Source organism: Colius striatus, chromosome 1 (assembly GCF_028858725.1).
Source record: "Colius striatus isolate bColStr4 chromosome 1, bColStr4.1.hap1, whole genome shotgun sequence".
NCBI lineage: Eukaryota > Metazoa > Chordata > Aves > Coliiformes > Coliidae > Colius > Colius striatus.
Window position 1 is genome coordinate 29853718 of NC_084759.1, and position 21803 is coordinate 29875520.

General features: G+C 46.1%; 2 protein-coding genes across 2 annotated transcripts in view; one reads left to right on the plus strand and one right to left on the minus strand.

Annotated features, from left to right (window-relative positions):
• The window catches only part of ERICH6B (glutamate rich 6B), a 29338-nt gene extending 13511 nt beyond the window's left edge, over positions 1-15827 (plus strand). The window contains 10 exon segments of the mRNA XM_061995215.1: positions 8614-8713; positions 8914-9012; positions 9014-9066; positions 9210-9381; positions 12079-12119; positions 12366-12476; positions 14443-14488; positions 14490-14633; positions 15686-15754; positions 15756-15827. Of these exon segments, the coding sequence (XP_061851199.1) occupies positions 8614-8713; positions 8914-9012; positions 9014-9066; positions 9210-9381; positions 12079-12119; positions 12366-12476; positions 14443-14488; positions 14490-14633; positions 15686-15754; positions 15756-15827 (907 nt within the window).
• Positions 15828-17343: 1516 nt separating this feature from the next.
• The window catches only part of COG3 (component of oligomeric golgi complex 3), a 34114-nt gene continuing 29654 nt past the window's right edge, over positions 17344-21803 (minus strand). Inside the window, exons 21-23 of the mRNA XM_061994957.1 lie at positions 21574-21701; positions 20558-20656; positions 17344-19495 (exon numbers count right to left, since the gene is read on the minus strand). Coding sequence (XP_061850941.1) covers positions 19466-19495; positions 20558-20656; positions 21574-21701 — 257 coding nt within the window. The 3' untranslated portion in view covers positions 17344-19465. The remainder of the gene's footprint in view (positions 19496-20557; positions 20657-21573; positions 21702-21803) is intronic.

A 21803-nucleotide genomic window follows, 5' to 3' on the forward strand; every position in this document is an offset into this window, starting at 1 on the left:
CAGAGCATGGAGATGGTGGAAAAACAGAGTGAGACATTGAAAGGAGAGGGAGATATAAGTTAGAAGTAAAACTTAGAGACAAAAATTTAGCAAAACTGCAAAACAAAAGCTGCAAAGGGAAAAGCTGCTGATTCCAGACAGCAGGGAAGATAAACTCAGCAAGAAAACACTCCTGGTTGTCCATCGAATGCTGGGTAACAAAATAGTGCAGAAAAGGTAACTCCTCTTTTCTTATTGTGTCTGAATATCTGCAGTTTGCAGAGGAATCATGCTGTGAAATACGTGGGACTGCAAAGAACTTCCTTTCTGATTGGGTTAAAAAGCACCCATTCTGCGGAGAAAGGGGGAAAGGGCAGAAAGAAGAGATTCTTGCTTTTCTTTTTTTTTCCTCTTTCAAGCTTTGGCACACATTTATTAGGTAGAAAGCTGTTCTGGTTTAGCAAGGAGCAGCTTTTGGCTTGGTAACAGGGGGAGCGGGTTGCAGTGAAGACCCTGTAAAGAGTTTGCGGACCCTCCCCCGGTTCCTGGGTTCACACCCACCTCCGGCCCGGCTGGGCCAATCTGGCGCCTCTGCCATCACTATTTAAGGGACGGGAATTGGAATGCAAGTCAGGAGGTGTAAGAGTGATACAAGATGGAGGCGACCACGCGGATCCTTCAGCCAGAGAAGGAGGAAGGAAGGAGAAGCAGTAGACTGGAGACCCTTCTGCAAGCCGTGGCGAGAATGCAGCTGTGCCCCTGCAACCTATGGAGATCCATGGCAGGACCGAGAGCCACCAGCAGCTCCATGTGAGTGAGCCCGGACGGGCGAGGGACTGTGTGGGGAGACGGCCATGGCCCAGGCCGTGCTGGAGAGCCTGCACGCTGCAGAGCAGCCCCACACGAGAGGCAGAGAGGAGCTGCAGCCTTTGGAATGGGTGCGTGTCGGAGCAGCCCGTGCAGGGCTGCCATGCGTGTGAGTTACCCCATGGACTTGCAGGGAGGACTGGTGTGGAGTTCACCCGTCCTGAGGAGGGACAAACGGCAGAAGCTATCGGGAACAGACTGACTGAAACCTCCACTGCCTGCCCCCCCGAACCGTTCGGGGGGTAACAGGGTAAAAACCCCGGGATCAGGGCTGTGAGCCCGGGAAGAGGGGAGGTGTGGCGGGAAGGTGTTCTTAAAAAGGCTGGTTGGACTCTTCATTGATGTATTACTCTGGGTTGTTTCGTTTTGGTTATGTTTTGGGTTTTTGGGGGTATGTTTTAGTTGATGTTGCATTAAATTGTGTTTTTCTGTTTTCTTCCCCAAACCGAGTGGCCTGGTCTGTTTTGTCCTGAACCTTAAGCGGCAATTAAGCCCTCCCTGCCCTCGAGCAGTCCTCAGCCTCTTTGGTACTCGAGGCTAATTGTGGTCTTTGTTCCCTGATGGGCCTAAACCACGACAAAAGGGGTTTCTCAGAGCAAGGGACATGCTCCATGATGATGTCTGTTCCAGCACTTTCTAGAAGAGATCCCACGCATAAGGAGAGACACGACTCCAGAGTCACCCCAAACCTTTCAGTCTCCCATCTCTGGGCTGCAGCAGCTTGAAATCTGCAGGAGAAGAATTCCTGGAAACCCATCTCTATGCCTTCCCCCTCCCTGCAGCTGTCCCTCCATCCCTCCTTTTGCTTGTCAGGCATTTGTATAAATAGGATTAACATCTGCAGTTACACTTAGCTAGGTTGCAAATTACATAGGCTATCAAGCCGTGTGCTTCAGGGCATACACTGATTACCGTCGGAGGGGCTAAAATGAGTTTTTCCAATAACAGAATATTGTATGATTGACTGGGGACATTATGGGGCAGAGTGGATTAGCCTTTGCCATCAGTATCAGTTATATGTCATTACCACATCAAAGCACCAGCCGTGGGTGAGCCACTTCCATTCAGATTGGAGGTGGCTGGGTCTGGATGAGTAGGGTTGGTGGCTAAAAGCAGCACCAATTTCTGAAGCTGCTTATCAAATGTGCCTCCAGCAAGCCATGCTCCCTGCTTCTGCTTGCTTATCTCCCGGGCTGCATACCTTCAGCTGGTCAGAAGAGTCTGACCTCCTCTCCTGGCATTTCCTGACTATGGTGGAATCAAGAAGTATCAGAGGATCTGAGACCCACTGCAACAGGAGGCCGACCCCATCCTTACCACGCTGACAGGGACTTGTGAGAGTGGCTGAAGTGCCAGTTAGTTCTCCATTATGCATGAACAAGCTTTGCTCACCCTTTGACTTTCAAGGCATCTAATTTCCTTCCTCTTGGCTGCAAAAGACTGTCTCGTTTGAATGGAAGAGCTAGAATTGACAGAAAAATCTAAAATAAGACACATAATTAGCAGCAAAACTTTTAATTCTCCTTTCTAAGCCGTTTCTAAATGTATTAACGCTTATTTATTGAACCTGGCTTGACATTTAGACAGTTCCTTTTAATGCTAATAGGGTTGATTACCAGGTTGGATCCTACTGCTTTGAGGAAATGGCTGCTCAGTATTCAGAGCTGCCAGCTTCCCCCTGCACAGAAATACCCTCCTTTCTTCACAGGAAATATGTATTATTCAGAGCAAATGTATTAAAATAAGGCCATGGGGGAGTGAGGAGCCTGTGCCAGAGATGCCCCCCACCCCCAGCACCTGAGCTCAGCCTTTCTGTGGTTACAAATCCTTCCAGCATCAGCAGGATGGGGCCAGGTCATATGTGGGGAACCAGGCTGGGGTTTGCCCTGGCTCATCGGCTTGGCTGCAGTGCTGGGGGACAACGCGGGGACTCTCCACACCGAGGAGACATAGTGGGCGAGAGGAGCAGATGTAAGAACAGGGAGGAAGGGGAAGGGGAGAGGAAGGGGAAAAGAGTAAAGAAGCCATCTGGTTTCCCCAGGCTGCAGCCAAGAGATGGGGTTTCCTGCCCTTGCCCACTTGCAGCTGGCGCTCTACATTCAAGGAACTCACTTTCCTCCCTATCCTGCAGAGCCAAACACAGCTGGGACTCCTCCTAACAGAAATCTAGGGAGAAGAAATGTGGGTGGTTTAGAGGTCTGGGTTTGAGTGGATTTTTTTTTTCATAACTATCCCTGTCAGATTATTTGCTTCAGTGTGTGTAATGGAACTTTTTGTGCTCCCTCTCCTCAGACCGATCGACCTGAAGGATGTCTGATTGTCCTCCTGTTTCAACATATGTCATCATTACTCCTTCAGAGCTGCTGCAAAATAGCACAGGTGTCAATAAGAACAGAATTTGGCTTTATATTTACTTTAAATTAAGCTTTATAGGTGAAAAAAAGAGAGTTTTTAAAGTATTTTTTTCCAGAAAACATGCCTTATCCCCAAGTTATTGAGGACACAAAGTGAGGCTGGTTGGGCAACCAGAAACAGGGCAGGCTCCCAAAGCCCTAGAGTGACAAGTCAGCCTGGCTTGACAAGCTTTGCCAGGGGCTAGGGGAGAGCAAGGAGATTACCCTGGTCTGGGGAGCAGAGATACTTGAGCTCAGGAATTTCCCCCAGGGTGTGATTACCCTGTAGTAGCTACTATCCCTCATTCTTCTTTCTAGCCAAAAAGGAGGTGCAAAGCCAGGCTCCTGGTTTGTATCCATCAGCTGGCAAACAGCCAAGGCTTTTAAGGCAACCTTGGAAAAGTGCACAGGGACATGAATGTCCTTGTTATTAAGGTGCTGAGCTTTCAGACAGAAGAGGCATTTACATATTGTGTCATCTGAGCGTCCAAGTGTTTGGTTTTACTTTACTGAGGGAAAATCTGAGTGAATCATATGAGTTTGGATTGACTGTTACAGCCATTGCTGCACTTTTCCTTTTGTCTCTCTCTCCTATTGTTTGTAAAGACTCATCCTAAGCAGAACAGGAGCTGCTCTTTTTGAATGTTTCCTTGGAAAGACAAAACCCAAGAGGATGGAGGTCAGGCTATGGGGAGGTGACCTGACTACCATAAAACATCCATGTTCTGATACATAGCCACCACTGGGTGACGTTTCCACCGCATGATGAGATGCACATTAGGGGTCTGCATGAAGCATGAGGTACATCCCTCCATTATCAGCCATGTTCCAGAACGACTTGGCCTCCAGCTCAGCATCTGCACAGAAGGCTTGTCCATGCAGATGAAGGTGGCCCAGACAGGCCTCTTCTGGTCTCACACTTAGTGATGGCAGGGGATGGTGCAAGCTGGGTTTCTGCATTGTGGGCCTTTTGCTTTATGTCAGCATGCCCACATAGGATAGCCAGCACTCGGGTGTCTTGGTGCCTTCCCTCAGTCACTAAGGACTGCATTAGGGCTCCCACTGGCAGCTCTCATCACAACAGATCGTTGCTTTATCTTCCACAGAGATGGGGGGTATCCCATGAGAAGGGATGCAGGCTCTAAAGTGGGTGGACTACAGAGGATTTCACTTTAGTAGATAAAGGCAAAGGGGATGCATCTGCCTGTGGCTCTTGATGGAAGGGGTTTTAAGCTGAAAATTGTGGTTTGCTGTGTTCAGGCTGGGGAACCACCAAGCAACTATACCCCCGTAATGCAGGAGGCTGCATCAGAAATGGTGTCTGGCAGCAGCACTAGAAATCTCAGGCTATGTTTTAGCTGCTTTGCCTTGGCAGGAGAAGTGGCCTGGTGTGAAATGCAGGACATAAAGATGACTGCAAAGAGTCAGCCCCAGAGTGCACCCAGCCCAGCATCCTGCCCTGGACAAGAGCCAGCAGGTGCCCAGGAAGCAGTACAAAAATAGAGCAAACATTTGTTTATGCTTCTCAGGATACTGTCTATTCCCTTAGTGGTCTGTGACTCAGGAACCTCCTGAACCGTAGATACCATTTCTGCATTTAATAGCCCTTCATGGGTTCTTCTTCCATCAATTAGTTTACACCCTACTGAACTAACAAAAACTTTAAACATCCACCGTGCCCCGTGGCGAGGACTGCCACAGCTAAACATCTCTTTTGTTTACTTTGAACTTGTCACTTGATAGTTTTCTTTGATGATGACTCCTCTCCTTTGAAGAGCACTGAATGATACGAACAGCTGTTCCCCAGTCACACCACTCTTCCCGACACAAAACTCGGTCATATTTCTTCTTCAATCATTTTTTTTCTTCCAAGATAAAAAGTCTTCATCTATTCAGTCATTCCCTGAATGGAGGCCCTTTTATGCCTTTGATCATCTTCAATTGCCTTCCTCTGTAACTTTTCTATTTCTTCTGTATCATATTTGAGATTGGTGAATCGGGACCTCACAATAGCGTTCAAGAGATGCGAGCTCGCAGATTTATACGGCGGCATCATCATTTCCTCCGTTTCGCTCTCTCCTCCTTTCCTAATAATTCCTAGCTTTCTGTTTGGTTTTTTGATTGCTGCTGAGCGTTGAGTTGACATTTGCATAGAGCTATCCATTATAACCTGGAGATTTCTCTCACAAGTGGAAATAGCCAGCTTGGAGCCCATTATTTTGTATGTAAAGCCAGGATTGTCTTTTCCCATGCGCATCACTTTACATCTATCTACATCGGATTTCATCTGTGATTTTATTACCCTTTTATTCAGTGCCACGAGGGTCTTTCTGCTGCTCTTCACAGTCAACCCTTTGCCTCAATCACCCCGAATATCATCAGCAAACTTCTCCTCTCACTGCTATTTTGAGATTGTTTATGAATATTTCAAAAGCATGGGACAGTGCTTAGGCTAATTTAGCGGCTTTCCCTCTCAAATTCCAAGTGTCACATCCCGAGAAGAAGAAAGAAATGTAGTCTCCCAAGTTCCTGGAACTCAACTGGTAATCAGTTGATGCTTCAGGGCATGGATGGCATAGTGCCTAATCAGCACACACACAGCCCCCTCCCCTTGCACAAATAGATGGAGGGGTGATGCCATTGCTATGATGTGTACCTGCACCTACTATTAGACTGTACAAGACCAGTGAGAGCTGGATATGGTTGCTCTTTCTCCTACTGAAGCTGAGCCCTGGCACAAAGAGGTATACAGAGTTCCTGGGGTTCAAGGAGATGAGGTAGAGGGCAAGTAATGGATGGAATGGCCTTTCTCCAAGAAAAGCACTGCACACAACATCATGAGACATCAGAACAAATAGGAGCTAACTGGCAACCCTTCCTTGCAACAAGCTTCATGGAAGCCTCCTGAGCTTGCCCAAGGGAGACCACATCTGGAGTCAGATGAACAGCCATCATCCACAGGAGGAGCATGTGTGGATGATGGGATGACAGTGATTGCCCTCCACCTGGGTGAGGTGAGGCCAGCCAGCCAGTTAATGAGAGGAACCCAGAATTATCTTGATAAGCACTTTTCTAATAGTGTTTATTTCCCAGGAAGCAGCACCTCGCAGCCATGCCTAGCAGCAGGTTGATGCCAGGGAGGCAACACCAAGGAACACTTATTTCTGTTGGGTGTGTCCTTGTTTAGGGGAAGAGCTGGAGAATTGCCACTGCTACTTGTAAGCAAAGAAGTCAGGCTGAGCATAAATCTGGCACTGGAGGTGAGTGTGAAATTAATTCAGAGGAGAAAGTGAGGTGCTCCTCATCCCTGTTTGGTGGTGCACATCAATGCCACAGGTTCACACCAAACATGTTTCCCTCTCCTCCCCGACCTCAGTAATTTCTTGTTGCTGCATTTAGAGCCTGGCAATGCAGGATTCCCCAGCTTTCTGCCAAGACAGCTTCCAGAAGAGGCACGCTCTGTGGAGGCATTTTGATGCTTCTGCAGCTGCAAGGGGAGAATGGATGAGAGCATCTCTTCTCTGGTAATGGAGCAAAGAACAGAATAGAATAGCATAGCATGTTTTCAGTTGAAAGAGACCTGCAAAAATCACCTCGTCCGGCTGCTTGACCACTTCAGGGATGACAAAAGATGATACAAAGCATGTTCTGAAAGGTATTGTCCAAATGCCTCTCAAAAGCTGGCAGGTTTGAGGCATTGACCACCTCTCTGGGATTTTCCAATAAAGAAATACTTCCTCATGTCCAGTCTAAAGGCCTCCTGGTGCAGCTTTGAAACATTCCAACATGCCCTATCACTGGATCCCAGGCAAAAGAGATCAGCATCTCTACTCCTCCTCAGACAACGATGAGGTTACCCCCTCAGCCTTCGAACTAGACAAGCCCAAAGTCCCTCTGGAAGCACATCCTTCTTCTTCACGTCTTCTGTGAGGCACAGAACTGCACACAGTACATAAGTTTGACCATGAGAAAACCAGGACCTATTTGATGACACAAGAAAAGAGCAAGCATCAATGGCTCGGGCACAAAGTGCCTCTTGATCTGTGGGCAGACCTGCATCTTCTGGCAAAAAAAAAAGTGCTTGCTCATGAAAAACCTTACTGGTTTCACAGACTCACAAATCAAAGCAGGAAATCAAGACCAATGTCAGATCCACAGATACTGCAGCCACCAACTCCCTCCTCATCTGAGGAAGACGCTTGGTCACCTTAAGCAGGCCACTACCTCTGGTGGACCACACTGGCTTGGTGTGCACGTCTGTGCAGCCATGGTGCAATGATAGGGTTATAAAACCAGTCCCTTCAGGTGCTGTTAGCAATTTCCCATTTCCTTTAGGTCAGAGCTCCTTTTTCAATGGGAGCTTTTTGGAAGGAATGATATTGTTTAAGAGATATTGTTTAATATCTCTTCTCACCACCAAAATGGGAGATGTGGCTCACAGAGTCCAGCTGTGTAAGCAGTGGTGGCACCAGCCTCTGGGGCTGGACTAGCACAAACCTCCAAAGCATGTAAATAAACTCAGGATATGCTGCAGAAATACATGGGTGCCATTCATGGGTCCTGGTGGCACCAGGGTTTGTGCTCTCAGGCAGCTCACCCAGCCTTGGGCCACAGCTGGCTGATGGAACAGGAAAACTCACCTGGGGAAGCAATCTGGGTCAAGAGAGGGTGGCTTTAGGTGACATCACTGCTCAGGGTCAAAGGCACAGAGACAAGTGCTATAGATGCTAGAGAGGAAAAAGGCTAAACCAGGCTTAAGGCACTTTTCAGGAAGGAGGAGAGCTAATTGTGAATGCCTCCATCACAAATGCTTTGCAAACACGGGTTGGTTTTTTTTTGCTTTCCAAAATGCAAACATTCTCACTTCCCTTGAAGTTTCTCTGCATCAAGGTTGCCTTCAAAACTGAGTGTGTTTTGGTTTTTAATGTAGTTTCTCAGGCTCGTGTTTATAAAGAAGAGTCAATAGCTGCTTTTTAAAATCTGGTTTAAAAGTTAAGCCTTTTTAAAAGGCTTAAAGCCTTTATTTGCTCTTTTTTTCACCTTTTCAGTGCTTCATAGGATTTTAAAAGAAGGTTAAATTATCAATTTGTTCACATCTACATATGAAAAACAACTATAACTTTCCACTGAGCTCTTGGGAAGGAACTGTAAACATGCCAACTGTATTTATTTGGAAGCACAGACAATGAATTATAATCTGTGTTTCCTGACATTATATATATATATATATACACACACACACTGAAAGGGCACTGTGGTGTTACAGTAAATGCAGTGGGTTTGGTTGCCTTTAGGGGAACAGTCTACACTTAGGCAAAGTTTAGTTTTTAAAAAATTAATGACACTGATGCTGAATTTCCTTTTACTTCTGAAGAGACCCCCTCAGCAAAGACTCTCTAAAGTGCATCTTTTGCAGCGCTCCTGAAAAGCCAGTCCCAACAGTGGTTGATCTGAAGGAACAGCCCCAGGAAATTGTGAGTCTATGCATTCTGTGTGAGCATGTCTGGAACACAAGTTTCTCCTTGGAAAAAGGGAGAGTGACCATCTCACAGCAGCAGCAGAGAGGAAAGGAACAGAAATGTGGGGAGAGAGATCTGGAAAGTGAGGATGTCCCCAGACCCCTCCAGTACCCCATGCCAGCTTTACTGCTGGTGATGAGTGCTGTACCCCACAGCTCTTTTGCTGCAGGAGATGTAAGGAAGTGTTTGATGCTGTCACCTCAGCGCTGATGAGTGGAGATGAAGCAGAGGAAAAGCTGGACTTCACTCCCCATTACTGACCCTTTCCAAGGTGAGGTGAGAAGCAGCATGGAGAAGCTGCTGCAACAGTAAGGGACTGAGGGAGAGCAGTCCCAGGCCCTGGTGAGAGGGGAGAAGACCCATCACCGGGTCCCATTACTCAAGTGCCAGGGAATTTCAGAGGTGGGAACCCATTTGTGGCATTGCACTGCTGCCCACGTGCACCAACAAGCATTGAGGCATCCTCACGGCAGTCCTATGATGGCAGGAAAGATCCGTTGTCTGCTGAGCAGGCAGCTGTGCTGAACAGGGCCAAAATACCAACACTGGGCCAGGATGGGTCTGTGCTGCCAAGGCAAGGCTTGCCTGAGAGTCTTCACACAGTTCATCATGGAATCATTTTGGTTAGAAAAGACCTTTAAGATCATCAAGTCCAACCACTAACCTAAGACTGCCAAGCCCATTACTAAACCATGTCCTTCAGCACCTCATCTACACATCTTTTAAACACCTGCAGGGATGTGGAAGCCTTAGAAAGGCACTGAGTGGCCTGATAAGAAGCAGCTGGAGCTGAGGGCTGGGTCCCCACACTCAGCACCATATGCGGGTGGGAGTTGGGCAGGAGAGTCCAGCCACATGCAGGCAGGGTGTTCCCAGGACTGGGCCTCTGAAAGCCCATCCCATGCCTTCACCCATGGCCCACAGCTCCCACCCAACAAAGAGCAGGGAAATATCGCTTCTGCTGCACGATTCACCAGACCTGCAAGGAGATGGATCTTCCATTTCTCTTCTTTGGCTACAAAAGCCATCTGTGGTGACAATCTCACACATGCATTGCATTGCTTCAGGTGAATCCTGATATAACATCCCATGATACTTTTTGTTCTGTCAGTAGTGTCATTAGCCAACAATCTGATCTTATTTTTAACTTTGAAATCTCCAGGGAAATATTACAGCAGTATCTGAGGTTTGTGGCCTGTAAGAATATTTACTAGTGGTTCGCTGTGATTACTGGGCATGACCTGGAGACAGAAGAATGCAGTAGCTTCACCATATCTAGAGAAGAAGTAGAGACTGCATCCCTCTCTGTAGCAAAATATACCATAATCCTAATTTTGAGTGGCCAAGGACTTTCAAAGACGGAGCAGAAGAGACTTGATAGTTCATGTCTAATCCATCCTTTACTACAAGTAGTTACAAGCTGCTCACAGGCTGGATGTTTAATCATTTTAAGCAAGGAGATGCCTTACATCTCTTAGGAAAGCCATTCTTCAGCATCACTGAGCCTATACCATTCTAGTGAGGTTAGATTTTTCCCTTTCCACTTATTTCTCTTCAAACAAGGCAAAAAACACAAAAGCTCCTCTGTGGGTGCCCAAAGTTGATGGGACATACCAATTGATTCCTTTTTGAAGATGGACTTAACCAGGTGCTCATGGCTGAGGTGGAAAGCTGAGTTTGGTGTCCCCATGGTTTTTCTGAGATGATGCTCATGTATAAACCATTTTGCTTATGGAGCATCCTATGCAGCTTGAAGGCTGAACACCACCAGTCAGTGATCTCCACCCTAAGTGAAGCCTTAGATCCTGATCTACTCACTTTCATACCATTCATCCCTCTTACCCTTTATATGAGGCTGCCTTATGTAAACTGTCTAGCAGGGTCCTCAGACAGAAATCCCTTGTGGAAGTGCTCCCAGTTCCAGGCCAAGCCCCAGTCCAACAATTTCACAGCACAAGCAAAAGCTTTACAGTGTCCAGGCAGTCTTGTATACATCAGTAGGGATGTCACTGCTGTGTCCAGCAAGAGATGAAGTGTCCTAGAGTGTCCACTCCATCCCAGCTGCCACAAGAAGCAGCTCACCAGGGCCTGGTTTTTCAGCTATAGTGACCCGGGGAGTGCAAACAGAGGCTGGGAGTCTGTTTCATCAGCCAGGACCTGGATGAGACCTCCCTGATAGCTCAGCCCCACACAGCACAGCTCCTATCCTCCCTTTCCTGACCATCCTTTCCCTTCCAAACCAGACAGCACTGCAGTTTCTGCAGGCATGCAAGAAAGTAACCTGTGATTTATCACACAATCAGTGATTTTGTTGGCTTTTTTATTTTCAACATAGAAGTGCATTATACTGCTCTCCCCTCCTGAAATATAGGGGCAACAAATCCTCCTGTCTGGGACTGTCTGTCTTTTTAGCCTCATAAAAAGCCTGAAAAAATGAAAGCTGAAACAAAATCATCAGTTTGTTGCTGTTTTTTTTTGTTCCACTCTATCCCTTCCAACCAGGAAGTAATTCTTAGCTGTTCTGCAGAGCCAACATGTGCATCTTCAGGTTATAAATTAATGCTGCAGTTATGGCTGGAGTCAGACACTTCACGTGTACAAAATGCCTCCACCTGGGAGCTGTTGCAGACGAGTCACTCAGGTCCCCACAAGAAGACAAAACCCAAGCAGGGCCCCTTTCTCCACGTGACAATTAGCTGCTGCTTTTAATGATGATGTTAGGAGGCAACAGCAAGGCCTCCCTGCTTCCTCCCTCTGCAAGCTGCTCTCCCTTCTTCCCAGAGAAGCACATGGGTAATGCTGCTTATTCCTACTAGAAAGCACTAAACCAAACTCCCTTGTAATGCTGGGAGCTAAGCCCTCAGCAAAGAAATGTTTCTATTTCATTTGTCAGTATGTTGCAGGATAAATTGTGTGTCTGGTGGAAAGAGAGCTCTTGGCAAATTGTATCATCAGAGAGCAGCTAATAGCATAAAATAAGAAGAGCTGAGCTTTGTACATGAGATGTGAAAACACAGAAGTGAAGGAAGAGTTTTCTTCAGTTATTTCAATGTCTTTAATTAAAAAGTAAGCTAACAAACCAACAAAAAAACCCCCAAGGCTAGGTGGAAATTGCAGAGTGTGATCATCTGTCAGCACTCTGGGGTTGGTAGCACTGAGGGGAGAGGAAGGTATAGGGCAGAGCATCCCCATCCTGAGTCTAGTCAGGCCTACCCATGGCACTCTCCCCACAGTCATACCCACCTCTCACCACCTTGACTCTGTTCCACCACCACTGCTCTTCTCCTGAGCCTGTAAGCTGATGTTACCCTCATGCCCAGGCATGTTTTCCCCTGTTTCCAGATGGAAGTGGTCAGGTTTAGTATGGAGCACCAATGGTGGGTCACCATGACCTTCCTTTGGGATAACCCGCTGAGGTGACCTCTTGGGGCACCTAAACACCTTGGGCTGCTCTTGCAAGGAAATTCTCCACAGAGCTGGTTGCCTTGGGACTGGCTGGCTGAAGGGTGGTGGAGGCTCCCCCAGACATTGTCCCTCAATGGTTTGCTTCCAAAGCATGCTTTCAGGGGGCTTTCCACAGGCTTGGCTTTCCTTAACTGTTTCTCAGCTCCTCATTGGACAACGTAGCCATTGTTATCATGTTCTCCTAGGAAGCCTTGTCCACCTATTGCATCCTGGAGGACAGCAGTTACCTGGGGATCAGGGCTACTTTCACAGGGTCTGCCTCGACCCTGATGGCCACAAGTGGAAGCCCAGAGGTGACACTGGGTCCCAGCTTGTCCCCAACCTGCTCCAGTGGCACCCAAGGACTTTAAGGCATGCTGAAAGCACCATTTTTTGTTGCATAGGGGTTTTTTTCCTATGTGAAAGTGTATGAAACTGACAGAGGGCTGATGCCCATCCTGTGGTGTGCACCAAGGTGCCAGGTGCAGGTACCGTGCATGGCACAAGGGCATTTGGGGATTGCCCCATCTCAATTGTCAGTGACACCTGTTCACAGATCCCATCATGAGGGTTAATGTTGGTCAAGGCTGGTCACACAGCCATGGGGGTGTTTTGGCCAGATTACAGTGCAGGGGTGAGGGTGTATCTGTTTTCCTGGCTTCCCATGGACCCCCAGGTGGCCATGCTGGAAAAACGTGGGTTGCTTGTCTGCTCACAAGGGGGAAAGCCGCAAGAGTCAGGGGCAGTTAGCATGGGATCAACACTGCTTCAGGCTTGTTTCTGATATCCTGGAAGTGTTCCTTACTAAAGAATGACCCACGTGACCAATTTATGCAGCACATATGAGGGCAATGATGGCTTCAGTAAAAATTGCTGGAGTTTGAGCTATTAAATACTAATTTTCAACATCCCATCCCTACTCTCCAAAGTTTCTCTTCAGAAAGCTAATGTCTGGGGGAATCAGTAAATCCCATCTCAATTTTACAAGTCCTCCCCACGCTGAGTCTAATTAATTAACATCTTAAACATCTAACTGGCTCTTACAAATCATTTAAAATAGCTTCTGTGATAATGCTTCCACCAGACTCCTGCCACAGTCCTACCATTTGCTTGCAGACTGTCAGTCTTTCACCCATCAGGCAGCACCCAGGCTTTCACAGCCTGGCACTGAGGCCATCCCTTGTGGCATTAAATCATCATCAACCCTGCCATGGGTTTCTCCTGACCCTTCAGGACCCCCTTCTCCCCACCAGCATTAGCCACATGCCGGCTGCCGGCTTTACCACTGAGCTGGGGCAAGCTCCTGCAGCCCTCCCAGCCTCTGCCAGCACCTGAAAATTAAGGGCAATGCTGAGTGACCACTCTGATTTTTATAAACTGTGGTATACAGGATAGCTTTGATGAGAGGAAAACAGAAAACCAGTATCCTGTGAGGGGGTGGTCTCTCCCACATGATTCAGGCTTGTCCACGGACAGAACTGTAGCCCGTCACATCTAAGTTGGATTGGATTGCTTTTTGCCTGCCATTTTCCCTGAGCTGCAGCACAAGGCAAGGCTGGTGAGGCCACACTGCTCTCCCAGATTGCTGAGAATCAGCCTCTTCATGCTTAGGCAGGAAGAAACCCAACCTAACACACACCATGAATGACAAAAACTCCCCACGTGCCACGGCTGGGAGGATGCTCCAGCACCCAGAGCCACCTGCCCACGCTCTTGTGAGGTGGGGGGTATTATCTTGTATTTGCTTGCCATCAATATGGGCTGGTTTCCCCCACACTCTACGTTTCTCACTCCTTTGTAGTTTTGCAAGGCCATTTCCTGTACCCAGTCACATGCACACACAGAAGACCTGCTTTTTAGCATAAAGTTTGCCAGAGCAGAAGAAATGACCACGTCCAGGGACTTTCAGAAGACACAGACATGCAATAGAAAGAGAAGGACTCACCCACCACATCCTCCACCCAAGGATTCTTTCTGCCCTTCAGGGACTCACTGCTCTCCCAGGGGCCAGCCAGCTTCTGTAGCATGCTTTAACTGTAGGACAAAAACTGTTACCAAATTCAGTCCCTGACCTGATGCATCAGGTCCCAGCTGTGACTCCTGGACAGCAAAAATAAGAAGCTTGGTCCAACCACAGATAAAAGATACCATTTGAGACCAGGAAGTTGTCGGCTCTGGATTCATCCAGCTTAGCATTTGTTCCCAGGGTTACCCTGGACACCTACACTGGGATCTGACAGGGCAAGAGCCAGAGAGGAGTGCCTGAAGTGGCATCACTTCAGCCACTAACACTCACAGCTCTCCTTTCTAGTCCATTACCAAAAACCTGAGCAGCCACATCACCATCAAAATCCTGTCTCGGGATCAAATGCACTGACTGTTCCCCAGCCACAGTGGTTGTACCTGTTTCAACACGGGCTCCTGGCTGAAGGTGAAGCATATGCCAAGTGCTCCTTAGACAGCAGCAGCAGCAGCAACAGGGAAACCACACAATGCAGATAAGTTTCAGGCTGCAGCATGGGACCAGTCACCAATTTTCAGGTGGCAAAATCGCCGTTTCGTTCAAAAGCAAATTTCCTGCCTGTGTGAGTCTTAATGAAATTCCCTTTCAGGAAAGCATTTAGATAAGATTGAAATGCTGCTGCTGAAGGGCAAGACCAGCAAGCCTCACAAATTCATTTTGAAACACTATTTCTTTTCAAAACGTTTATATTAAATGTCAATACAAGCACAAAGCATCTGATTTTATCTAAACAGCATTTCACTTAAGGTGATACAAGCACATGGGGAGAGGAGCACCAAAATTGTTTGGTATATGTTGTCATTTAGGTTTGTCATTTCTGATTCCTTCCCTGGAGGTTCTGGCCAGGGCTCAGCCCTGCTCAGTGCCTGTGCAACTGTCCCAGGGGACTGATGTGCACCCTCAGCCTTCGCTGGACGCAAACACAAGCGGCCAGCTCTGAAACACATTCACACATCACCAGGAGCTCCTGCTTGGGTGGGGGCTGTGGCCTCAGGGTGAAGGATTCCAGTTGTCTTCCCTGGTATAGGCACAAACGTGATGTTGACAGCCCTCATAGCAGAAGTCTATATGTGGCCACAGATGCATTGCTGGTGCAAACAGACATCTGGGGTGGCTATTCAGAAAGATGGCAATGACCCAATGTCGGTATGCGGAACCACACAGCCCAACATTCAGACTCCTTCTCAGGACCCACTGCTACCTTAGGTAAGAGTCACCCATGGCTTCTGGGCAGCCCAGTGCCACCAAAGGCAGCTAGAGCCCTGAGTTTAGCTGCTCATTGCCTTTGTATATGGGCTGGAAGAGAACTGCCTCCAAGGGGGAACCCTTGTAGGGTTGGTGGAGGGAAAGGGCACCCTGGACATACTACCCAGGTAGGTGAGAGAGGTGGCTACAAGGGATGCTCACTCTTCAGGAGGCTCAGTATTAAGGTCTTTGTTTTGCATGGCCTCTCTCTGCAGTTGAAGGATCCAGAGATAAGTCACCCACTTAAGCAGCCAGACAGCAAAAAGGAGCTCTTCCTTCAAGCCTAAAAAGATTCAGCTCAGGAGCCCGCTGTCCTAAACAGTGTTGCAATACTTTTGGCAACCTCTCTCTCAGTGATATCACTTCTTCCGTTTCAGCATCCTCTATCTGCATGAAATACTGAAATGAAGATATTAAGCAAGCAGTTACACCAGCATTTCAGACCTTTTCTTTTATGAAGGTGATAACAGTCACTTTGCAGTGAAAATGAAGATCGTTTTTTCATGTTCACAGTGCCCGTCTCCCTGTCCATCAAGCCCTTGTAACACCAAGCTCATCTCAGCTGAAAGCATGTGATGGATCAGTGTGAGCAGTGGGGTTGTAGGCTGACTGGGCAGCACTTGGAAGGAGACGGCTTCCTTCTCACAGCCAATGAACTGGACTTTAGGAATGTCCTGTACCAAGTGTGACTGTAAGGTCAATGGCCATTCTAGCTTAAACAGCATCTCTATAGTCTCAGCATTAACCCCTGTATTCTGACTCCTAGAGCCTTGTTCCCCAAGGTACTTGGCTCCTTGTAAAATACATCAGTCTCACACCCGTGGAGGGGGTTCATGGGTCCATCTGCTGCCTTCATTCTTTTAACTGGTGGCTTTCAAGACAGATATTTGAGACAATATCTCCTTTTGTTTCCCAACTGGTCAACGCTGGAGTTCTACAGTGACCTGGAGAGGTGAGACTCAGGGCTCCAGTTGGTGGCAGATGGTAAGTCCTACATCTTACTGCCATGGTTGGCCACCACTGAAAGGAGACAACTGATTCCTTTTCTTTGGTTTTGGGGTTATTTTTTCTCTATTCAAAGGTGTGATTTGCTCCACAATAGTGGCTTGGTTTAAGGGTTCAATGAGGATAAAAATGCAGGAGGGTAGGAGAAAGTAGCATCTGTGGACACAGGGCTGGATTTAGCTGCAGCCACCACTGGAGTTGTTTCAGCAGCACAGACTTTTCCCTCTTTTCCCACCCACATCACTTTGTCAACAGCAAACACATGTAGTTTGAGGAAGGGACCAGCTATTGGGTTTGCTTGGAAAACTCCCAGCCCAGTATAAGCTACTCTGTGTACGTTGCTGCTGTATAAAATCAAGAGTGAACACCTGGCCAGCTGCTTTGGCATTCACTTCATTTATGAGAGAGGCAATCCAATGGGATAAACCTCCCCAGGAAGCTCCATGCACCTTGGAAGCAATGGCCACACATTGCTGCCTCACACCAGCCACACAGCAGCTGAATCCCACAAGAAAGGAAGCGTTTGTCCTCAGCTTAGTTCACATGACATTGTCAAAGCCAGAGGGTGAAGGGAAGCTTCACGCTGACATAACAGGGAACAAAGCACAAGCCTCTGCATAATGTGCTTCTGCAATACCAGGGGCCAGAAGAGCAGTATGTGGCAATGAGAAACTATGGGTAGATGAGTCTGTGAGTAACAAGGCAACAAGAACATCTATATCAAACACAATGACACTTGTGCTTTCTGCTCCCAGGTTTTCTCTTAGTAAAATCCAACCAGTCAAAGTATGTTCTCCTATTACAGTTGTGGTTTCTCTTCCCCTTAGCAAAGTTTCAAGCAGAGAAATCCCTCAGTCACATGAGACCGTTTGTCAGTAAAGAAAATACAAATTTACTTTTATTATAACCATAAAGAGGCATTACTTTCACAATTAGCTGTACATTCAGCACTCAGGTACACATCTGTGCCAAATAAAGTCAATTCTCTTACTGCTAAAGAAGAAGATTTCTTCTCAGTGACGCACTGCCTGTGCTTACAGCATGTTTTATCGTCTCTGTATTACAGTTATCTTGACACACGAGCCTCAGGATACAGAATAAAGCTTTTACTCTTGGACCAAAATAGGAGGCAACATCTTTTTTCCTTAATTTTAAAAAATTAAAAACAGCAAGTTTCTAGTCAGATAATATAAACATCTTAAATTAATCTTTTGAAACTATTTACACTATTTGTAAACGTAAATATCTCAAACTGTACATGTTTAAACAAATGTTCATTTAGCAAACAGGCTGTATAAACTGATTGCTCTCCTAATCTTTCAACCAGCTGGCCTAGAGCTGGCCGAGTACTCTAAGAGAGGAAAAGATCCCACGCACGAGAGTGACTACTGCCACGGTTTACCCTTCATTTCTTGTCTGTACAACCTCTGCATTAAGTCAGTCCCAATTCTGTACAGCAACCACACAGTCCTCCCATAAAGCTTTATAAAAAACAAATATACATATATTACAATGCACTGGACAGTATTTCACAGCCTGTGTTTCTACATAAGTAAAAAGAAAGGGCAAGTTTTCCTCCTTGTTAGTTCCTTTAGTTAATTTTTAAGGAGTCGCTTCAAGTCCTACGAGTACCATTTCTGTACCTCAGCACCACCGCTCCAACACTTCTCGCTGTAGCTTTAAATCCTACCACCTTAAAGTCTCCAGCCACGTGATTCAGAAGAGGAAAATCATTAAATTCAAACACCAGCACTGTGCATGGAAGTTTCTATATGTTTTATACTACAGAACGGGTTTCACAAATAAGTTAAAAATCTGCCGTGTAAGTCACCACGTGTTTCTCTCATGGCACCGCACGATAAAGACACCCTGAAGCTGCTTGTAGTGTTTCATTCCATCAATGGCCAAGTGCTCAGCATTCAGCTCCCCAAAATCATGCCTGATTGATGCATACTGAACAGTGTGCATGGTTTACCAATTACCCAGTACCTATCCTCTGTTCACAATACTGAACACTGACACGCTTGTGAGTGCCACTTCTGGCATCCCCAAACCCCCTTTTCAGCACTAACTTCAGCACACAAAGGCTGTCTGAGTTCCAGTCCCCGCTTTACACGATGTGACACCACCATTTGATCCTGGGTAAGGCAAAAAAAATCCATCTCTCACCTAAAACTAAGTACCTGAGAATCTCAATGCTAAGCTTTGCTGTAAAGCAGCTGAAAACACGCAGCTCCCTCAGAAACATCAGAAATCATATTGCACAGCTTTCCACTGCCAGTCCCAAGGAGCTTCATAGAGGCAGCTTCAGGTCTGTCATCACAGCTCCCAGTCACAAGTGGAAGAAAAACAGCACATCCAGTGCTTCAAGAAATGCTTCACATGCAAGAAATCGAGTTCTCCCAGCTAAGAACGTCTGAATTATGTTTCAAGCACGTGGTGAATTACCAGGATTTTCAGGAGAGTTAAAGAAAAATCAAGAGTATGCCTGCTCAAGTCAAATTGCCATAACCAGTGTGCCTGTCTCCAAGCCTTGTAAATACCTATTACTGCTCCCATTTGATTCCCTGCACTTCATTTCCAGCATGTCTTTGAAAGGGCTGCTTTTCACTGCATACATCAGCTCATTAAAGGAAAACAAGAAAGGCATTTTAAAAAAAGAAACCAAACAAAACAGGATTTTGACTTTGAAAATATCCAGATAAGGCAGTAAACTGAGCTTCCATAACAGTGATCAGCAGAAAGGGAGCAGGGGAGGCTGTTTTGATTTCTTCCCTTGCTACTTCTCAAGTCGACAAACAGGAAGACCTTTAGCAAATCAATAAAACTGGATTTCTTTTTTCTTTTCCTAGAACAGGATTAAGCAGCCTGGACAGTTTCCATGCAGACTGGACTGCGCAGTGGGATCCTTCGTTGACTTCAAGTCTTTGCATTCCCTTCACTGTCTGGCATTCAGCTGAGGCCTATTTCAAGCAGCCTCACTTGTTGGGCTACTTGGACATCGATAAAAGTAAGTTCACCTGAGAGACAAGAGAAAAGTATTAGAGCAGCTAAGGTTCAGAATTGATGTCCTATATTTTAATCTTTAAACAGGATTCCCCTGCTGTGTCAGTTTCTAAGATGATTTCATGTGTTGTCAAGGGATTTCAAAACCAACATGCACTGGCAGAAATGTATCTTAGGTATCTGAAACACATCTGGGATCCTTCACAATACTTGTTTCTCAGATTACAATACAGTTTCCTATACACTTAGGATTGTAGGAGAAGTGATCCTAAGGATTAACAGATAAACAATTAGAGGAAGCCATCTACTCTAGGATAACCTCACCTCCTACCAGTGCCCCACTCCCACTCTGTGTGCCAGGATAGTTATCACACACCTCTAGTCGCACTGCAGGCGACTAGATTATCTGTTTGAATATTGGCACCCTGGGATAATCACAATTCTATTCACATTCCCTGGACCACTAAGGTCAAACCCAGGCTTTTGAAAACCTACTTGCTTTCTGTCAGAGCATTCTAATACAGATGATTCTTAACCCCAATCATCCCTGAGACTAAAGACTTTAACACACAGGGTTTCATTTCCATAAACATTTGCACATTTTCCCAATGCAATTTGCTGCAAATGAACCCTTGTAATTGTCTCTCAGGCTTCCTAAATGGAAAAGTTGCTGCTTTTTCTATTTGTCAAAAAGCACAATTGCCTTCACACCAGCAGGCTTCTTTAAAGTGTACTCACTAGCTGTGATGTCTCTCCAAAAGGACAATGCCCAGAAATGGCAAGACTCTGACATGATGTCCTACAACTGGAACCCCAGCACCACCAATCACCACCTTCAGCTTAAAAGCTCCATTGGATAGTCATAAAAAACAACAAACAAACCCCCTTGTTGCTGAGAGACTAGAGTTCAGCTAAAGCCCTGAGTTTAACCATTCAGGATTAATGACAACAAACAAAGATTCTAAACACTATATACTAAAAAACACAAATGAAAACACTAAAAATGAAAAGGAAAAAAGTGTTTCTAAAAAGACAGTCACGTGAAATGGCAAAAAACAGGGAGCTTCAATATATACCTGTTCCATTGAAGGACAACCTATGATCTGGAGATCTTCATCACTAAATTCCTCCTTTAACAAAGCATGGAGTTTCTGGAACATTTGCTGAATGTTATTCTTTTAAAGGAAAGAAGAAGAAAAAAAACTCTACATTAAAAAAAAACACAACACCCATCCCAAATATGAAGCAGAACAGGCACAATGTACATCAGATGGTTACTGAAGTGATCAGGGAGGGAGGAGCAGTCAAGTTTAAGAACTTTTCATCTAAAGCAGGTCCCAAAACAGCCACAAGGAATCCAAGTTGGCTGTGAGATAAAACCTTCAGCTAAGATGTACTAAGCTGAGACACCGAGTGCTACAGACTTATCCTGAAAGCTTAAAACTCAAGCTTTGTTCTTCCTGGCAGGTTCACAGTGGGTCTCCCATTGAATCTGTATCATCCTGTCCGCCTCCAGTGCTTCTCCCCATGAATAATTTACCATGCTGTACTGGCTTAGGCTGGGACAGAGGTCATTTCCTCTCTAGTAGTTCATATGGTGCCAAGTGGAAGATGTGCAGAATGAACAGAACCAGTTAGTTCCCTGTAACACGTGTGTTATGTAAGCTGAGTACAATTGAGAGCAGGACAGCTGTTTGGGTGATTTTTAAGCTAAATGTATCATTATAAAACATACTATTAGTTTGGGGTGGGGTTTTTTTCCTATTTGATGCATCTTTACAACAGGCTTCACAAATAAAGGACACCACAGTGACTGGAACAGTCTGTTCACTGTGGATGGTATGTGTGATGTTTACTGTTTGGAGTGGTAGCCTAAAATAACTCCAGAGACATAGAGATATGTGTGTGTGTCTGTATATACATGCTCAGAAATGCCCACATACATACACCTATACAGACGTATCCTACACATAACCATACACATGCGGCAATACCAGGTGAACTATCCCACAAAATGTGTTTAAAGTCTTTAGCTAAATGAAGGCCCGACATCACCAGGAAAACATGCTGAAGAACAGCTAGCAATACTCACCCTAACTGGCTTGAACAAAATCAACTCTGTGTCTTTATTGGACAAGTACAACGACATGCTTCGTAACGTTGATGGCAGCTTTGTTTTTATTGTCTTGTAAGTGGAAGAGATCAGATCGTTGATCTTTGCTGAAAGTAAAAGAAAACATGCTTAATAGGCTAAAATGGCATTCTGCTAGCTGAAAACCACACTCCAGAGTATCACCTCTACTTACTGGGGCTGATCATAAC